The 6,898-nt window shown below is 45.5% G+C and overlaps 1 protein-coding gene across 1 annotated transcript in view; it reads right to left on the bottom strand.

The window, feature by feature from the left end:
• Positions 1-6,898, bottom strand: part of ENG (endoglin) — a 47,500-nt gene that overhangs the window by 6,475 nt on the left and 34,127 nt on the right. The window contains exons 5-8 of the mRNA XM_006892614.1: positions 6,374-6,536; positions 5,671-5,797; positions 5,066-5,237; positions 4,823-4,968 (exon numbers count right to left, since the gene is read on the bottom strand). Coding sequence (XP_006892676.1) covers positions 4,823-4,968; positions 5,066-5,237; positions 5,671-5,797; positions 6,374-6,536 — 608 coding nt within the window. The remainder of the gene's footprint in view (positions 1-4,822; positions 4,969-5,065; positions 5,238-5,670; positions 5,798-6,373; positions 6,537-6,898) is intronic.

The raw sequence follows: 6,898 nt of genomic DNA, 5'->3' as shown, positions 1-6,898 counted from the left end.
TGGAGAAGAGTATTGAATATATCATAAATTGCTAGGAGAACAAACAAGTTCATCCTAGAGAGGGTGAAGCCAGGCTGCTCCTTGGAGGTAAGGGTTCTGAAGCTTTGTCTGACATGCTTTGGACATGATGCAAGGCGAGATCAGTCCTTGGAGAGGGACGTTATGCTTGGGAAGGTGGAGGGACAGAGCAGGAGAGGAAGGCCCTTGATGAAGTGGGTTGATTCAGTGACTTGGGTAATGGGGATAGGCGTGTCAGAGACAATAAGATTGGCAAAAGATAGAACAGAGTTTAGGGCTGTTGTACATAGGGTCACTATGAGTCTCAGGAGACTCGATGGCACATAACAACAACGTATGTGTGTACACACACACATACACATATATATATTAAAATTGTTGTTGTGTACTGTAATCAGAACCTACTCATAGCTGACCCTCCGGTGGGTTTTCAGAGGCAGTTAATTGCACAGAAGATTGTCCAGCATTAATTCAAGTTCCACATTTACTACCCTTGTTTGTTTGGGGTTTTTTCCCCAACTGCATATAGAGAATTCCAAAGATTAACAGTTTACAATTTATTCATTGAAGCCCCTCTGTATGAACATTTCATTAGGTTTCTAATTTTTCTATTACAAATGGCATGATAGGAACCATCCTTTTGCAATAAGCAGTAGGATGATGGGATTACTGGGTCATAAAGCAACATTTTCACAGTAAATTCTGAGAAACTATAATGGCTACTATCAGATTGCCTTCCAGTGAGCTGTACAAGGACCTGAATGTCCACCACTCAGGCCAAGGTGCCAGCTTTCTCTCTTGCCTACATCTGAACACTCCTCTTGCCTACATCTGAACACTCCGAAGACTGTCTTGTTAACATGTTTAAAAGAATATATCTTCTTTCCAGTTAGAAAGATATTTTTAAGCAATTGGTCATTTAGTCAGGAGCTCTGGAAAGGCAATAAAATTCAGAAGCAAGGAGACCTGAGTCTAGGCAGAAGCAACACCAGGACCTCCCCCTCCATCTGGACATCTCTACTGGACCAGGTAGAGGCAGGCAATAAGGGGGAAAGAGGCAGCATACAGGTGCCTCTATGATAAAGAGACGTAAGTTATTATTACTCATAGATCCACTTACTACTAATCAAAGAACTATAAATTAAATCAAGACGTAAACACCATACTCCACCTTCCACATTGGCAAGGCTTGGTTGGTTGGCTTCTAAACAGTCTGGAGAGAGAAAGAAGTGGTCCAGAAGAACTCATAAATTAGCAGGGAAAATTTAAATCATATTTGGAAAAGCAGACTGACAAAAATCAAAAGTTCCAGAATGTTCTTCAGTTTTCACACAGGAATCTCCCTAATGTGGAGATTGATGCTAAGAAGATAATCCTAAGTAAAGAAAGGTTTTATGCACAGGGACATTTTCTGCATATTTAGAATATTACAAAATTGGCAACAACCAAAACGTCTAACAAGTGAGGAGGAATAATTACGGCAAGTTAATATGATGAATAACATGTGCTTGTTAAACAGGACATTAAATACACATGGCAAGTCTAAAAATACATTAAGTGAATATAGCAAGAAAAGCAATTATGATTATATGGGGTTCTGATGTTGTTATGTGTCCAGCGACTCATAGCGACCCTATGTACAACAGCTTTGAACCCTGCTCTATCCTGTGCCAACCTTACTGTCTCTGACACGCCTACCCTCATTACCCTCAATACATCTCATCGAGAGTCTTCCTCTCTTGCTCTGTCCTTCCACCCTCCCAAGCATGATGTCTCTCTCCAAGGACTGGTCATTCCTTGCAACACGCCCAAAGTATGTTAGACGAAGCCTCAGAATCCTTGTTTCCAAGGAGCAGCCTGGTTTCACACTCCCCAAAATGAACCTATTTGTTCTCCTAGCAGTCCATGGTATACTCAAGAAGTACAAAGAGAAGGCATTACAAAAGTAAGGATGCTAAAATATTTATAGCCATTGTCTTAAAGTGAGCAGATTAAGATTTTCTTCTCCAATTCCAACACATTTTTCCAAAGCATATGCTATTTTATAGTGCAATGGATCTCTTTTATTTGGCCTTTATAGTCTGTAACTCCCACCAAAATAATTGCTTTATAACTGTCACCAAATGATTGAGTGGAACTACATATGGTTAAATCTGTTGTGAAGGACCTCTCTAAGGAGTTAAGGAGCAATGAAGTCAGCTGAAAGACTAAGGTGCATCTGAGTCAAGCCATTGGTCTTTTCTTACTTGTTATGCATCTGAAAGTTGGACAATGACTACGCGTGAGAGAAAATATTTGATGCCTTAGAGTTGTGGCATTGGAGAAGAGTACTTAATAGCATATGCACCGCCAAGAGAACAAACAAATATGTCCTGGAGAAGGTGCAGTCAGGGAGCTCCTAGCAGGCAAGGATGATGAAGCTTCATCTCACATACTTTGGGCATGTTATTAGGAGGGGCTAGTCCTTGTGAAAGATCTTACTTGGAAAGGTGGAGGATCAGTGAAAGAGAAGAAGACCGTCAATGAAATGGATTGACACAGTGATTGTAAAATGGGCTCAAGTATGTCAGAGATGATGAGGATGGCACAGGACAGGGTAAGGTTCAGATCTGTTGTTCATGGGTCACTATGAGTCATAGTCAACTTGATGGCACTTAACAAGAAAGACATGCAAATAACTAATTGCTGTTGAGTCAGAACTATCTTAGAGTTGACCCACCAGCAGGGTCCCTGCACTGAGAACTTTCTTGACTCAGCAGACAGAGAGTTCTAATATGGGAGACAATGAGAGGTGATGGCACAGAAATAACAAGAATGACAGCAGGGTAACCAAGAGGCTGGCTGGCACAAGATAGTTACTGACCCACAAAGCTAAGAGCTGTAACACTTGCCTAAGAAGGGCTCACGCAAGGACCAGCAGCAAAAGGCAAGAAGTTTCCCTGAGCAAAACCTGTATCCTGAGATGCTCCTGCTGCTTTTAAATCATTCCTGATTCCAAGTTTATACCCTATTACCTCCCTGGGAAACCACACTCTAAGTCTAGTTCTGTGAGATTTTGCAGCTACGGAACCCAAAGACAGGAGGGAGAATCCTGTGGGGACAGGGAGTAGTTGGTGTTGGAGATGATGGAGTGGGTGTCGGCACCATCTTTAACCTTTGCCTCATAGGATCCAGCTTTGTGTTTACCTTATAAAGGTAATTATGCATTTAAATGTTTATTGCTGCAGCTGTCCTGTGGCATCACGGAAACTCCACAAGTTTCAGAGTTGACCTGCTCCATAGTTTTTTTTTAACTGTAATCTGCTGAAGCAGATCCTCATACCTTTTCTTCTGTGGTGCAACCATGTGGGTTTGAACTGCCAAACTTTCAGTTACCAGTCAAGAAGAGACTGTACTATCCAACCCAAAATTCATTGCTGTTGAGTTGATTCTAACTCACAGAAACCTTGTAAGACAGCAGAACTGCCTCATAGGATTTCTAAGGCAAAAATTTTTAATCTTTACAGAGGCACGCTGGCACATCTTTCTACTAAGGAGCAATTTGTGGCTTCAAACCACAGATTTTTTTTGGTTAGCCACTGAATACTTTAACCACTGTGACACCAGGGCACCTTTTGCGCCACCCAGAGGTCTATTTTATTAATTTAAATTTATTTATTATTTAAATATAGTCTTCAGGAATAAGTCTTCAAGAAGGATGGGTAATCTCCTGTGCTATTAACCGCCTCAGAAAACTTGCCAGAGGGTTAGCTATGGCTCGGTTCCGACTAGATGATACACAACAACACAACAATCTTCAGTTAAGAAAAGATCATAGAAAAGAAATTGCCCACTTTTCAAAAGTTTGTTTTATGCCACTTTGCTTTTGTGAAAGACCTACATTAGTACCTGTTTTCACTAATTGAAAGAAACCACAAGAGAGTTTTTGCTTTTATATATATAAAAAATAAAAAAAACAGAATTAGTGTTCCGTGCTTATTTTATAGCATACAAACAGCACACACTCCAAGCAGCTTTGCCTGAATTCTTGCCCTGAAACTACACTCAGTGTCTCAGTATCTACACCATAGCGCTCAACTGTATCCGTGAAAACTCTACATTAGTGTCATTTTATGTTTTGTCTGTAATTTATCATGATTTTGTAAATTCCTTTCGGGCTTAGGAACATCCAAAATTTTTCCCATATAAATGCATGGTAATTTCCTCTTCCTATCACACATCATTTCAGACTGGATGGGAATGCCAAATGAAAGGTTTCACAGGAATGCTCTGCTTAACAGAACACTGCAAGGGAAACCTGTGTTCTGTTAAATTGACAACTCACTTTAGAATTAAGGACTAACAATAACCTTAATTTCGAACACTAGAATTCTTTACTGAGCACTTACTGTTCTTCATACCTGACTGTGTGGACTTTGCTTAACCCTACTCTAAGTTAAGGCCACTAGAGCTCCCGTCGCTTGGTGGCATGAAGCTGTGCTTCAATCCCAAAGGCACACGGTTCCAATCCACCAGATGTTCTGTAGGGGGAAGGATGGGCAATATCCTTCCGTATTATTTATTGCCTCTGAAAACCCGCTGAGGGGCCAGCGACGGGTCGGTTCTGACTCAATGGCATACAACAAACTCCACACAGTAAGTAGGTACTATTGTCAACTCCATTTTCTAAGTAGGAAAACTGAAAACTTACAGATTTATTTGTCCTGTGTTGGGGCTGGGACCTTAAGATTCTTACACCCGCCTTCCATGCCAGCTACTAGGGTCAGCCCGCCTCTCTTTAGGTGGAGGGAGGGGTTTGGCTTACCAAGGTGAGCTCCTTCTTGAGTACCACAGTCATGCTGTCATTGGAGCATTTGGGATTCAGCAGGCTCCTGAGCAGACGTCCATTGCAGCCGACCTTGGGAATGGTGGCCTGGACTGGTGTCGGTGTGGGAGTGGTCTGCAGCCCACCTATGTGGGAAAGCAGAGGTAGACCAGGTAAATAGTCACCGCAGTGCTCACCGCGCCCAGGAGACAGCAAGGCAAGGAGGAGCTGGGCGCTCACCACAGCTGGGGGCCCGCAGTGAGATGGTGCTGACCAAGGGGAGCTCCACGAACGATGCCACGACGCTGGCGTTGAGCTTCAGGGCCTCTCCCAGAAGGCCTTGGGGTGTGTCTGGCAGCACGAAGCCAGGAATGTTCTTATTAGGAAAGATCTTGAAGGAGTAAACACCGGTGGTCTAATGGCAGGACAAGGAGAGGGGTAGGTAGTCAGGCAATGGCCACGGTTACACCAGGGTTCAGCTCTGCTCTCTTCTCCACTCCTGCTATATTCTCTGCCTGGGCCACTCTTTCTCTCACCTACTGGTTCTTGTTTGTCCTTCAGCTCAGCCCAGGGACTCACTTTCTTTAAAGGAACCCTTCCTGATCTTTGGAAACAGGTGAAGGTGATGTCTGGGGAAGGTGATGTCTAGGCAAAGGTCTGGAGAAGTAGGTGTGAGTAGAGGAAGACGTCCAGGACAGAGGGATCACCATGTGGAAAGATTAAGGGGCTTGCCAACGCAGGAAGCCAGCCATGGTAATGGGCTCACAGGCAAGACCCTTCGGAGGTAGGGGACTTTCTCCTCAGAAAGCTTAATGAAGTCTGGGCGAGCTGTCTGGGACAAAACTCACCAAGATCTGCATGTTGTGAGTGGCATCGACTAGCCAGGACACTTCGGGTGGGCCCTGCAGGATGAGGATGGCATCTGGGTCTCCCAACGTGCAGCTCAGTTCCACCTTCACTGTCACTGTCTGGGGCCTGCGGTTAGGCAGACAGCTGTGTCAGTGCAGATGAGGCAGCGAGGGACAGGGGGTGGGCAGGCCAGGGATGTATTTGATAGGGCACCGCCTATCTGCGAATGTGGGTGGGCCTGGGTGGGGCTCGGGCGGAATTACAGCCAATGGGGGTAAGGCCTATAAGGTTTGGGGCTTGGAGACCTAAGGGGGGGGTGTCGCAGTCTGGGCACAGGGTCAAGTCGAGGTTAGGGGGCGTGGTTTTAAAAATTATGCGATGATGTCATCCGGGGCGTGGTTTTACAATGGGCGTTGTCCCTGACCGGTTGGGGGCGTGGTTTAGCAAGGGGTAGGGTGGTGGTTAGGAGTGTTAAACAGCGGGAGGGCAGGACTAGATTTTGGGCGTGGTTTAACAACCAGTGGGGTTGGTCTCTGATAGACAGGGTGCGGTTTAACAAGGGGCGGGGTCTATGTCAAACGGAGGGCGTGGCTTAACGAGGGAGGGGGAAATGGGGACGGGTGGGGGAGGGAAAAGGGGAAGGGGGAAGGGGCAGGTGCTTAGAGGAGGTGAGAACTGGTGCTAGGTGACTAGCACCTTTACCTGACTATGGGGCCTGGCAGGATCCTCAAGATGTGTGCTTCCTTGTGGCCAGATATGCCTGGCAAGCGGCAGCCCTGGACCAAGGCTCGGGTCTGAGGCTGCCACTCAAGCGTGCGACCCATGTCTACGCGTTCCTCAGGCAGGCAGGACAGTGCCTTCGAAGCTGTGGAGAGAAGCAACCTCAGTCTCCTCCCAGAGCAGCTTTGCGTGTAACAGAAAGCCCAGCCCACCTGCCCTCAAAGATGGCGTGTCATGATGAAGCCGTAAGGGGGTAGGAGCAGATATCCAAAGACCTGGGTTCAGACTCCTTTCCAAGGGACTTGACCCTGGCATACATTAGGTGCTCAATAAATAACACCAGTGTAGGGCAAAGGATTGTCAAATAGTAGCTTCATATGGTTCAATGTAATATGTGGTAAAGGAGTAATTACTGTTCCAACAGAGCACTGGATTACTGTGGGACCTGGGGCAAACCATGTCCCCTCATGGATCCTTAATGAGTCTGAGGAACAAGCAGGAGATTCG

Source organism: Elephantulus edwardii, unplaced genomic scaffold (genome assembly GCF_000299155.1).
Source record: "Elephantulus edwardii isolate Elephantulus edwardi_28Jun2011 unplaced genomic scaffold, EleEdw1.0 scaffold00116, whole genome shotgun sequence".
In the NCBI taxonomy this organism is placed as follows: domain Eukaryota; kingdom Metazoa; phylum Chordata; class Mammalia; order Macroscelidea; family Macroscelididae; genus Elephantulus; species Elephantulus edwardii.
Note: the sequence above shows the minus strand (reverse complement) of the source record. Positions and strands in the feature narration are given on the sequence as shown.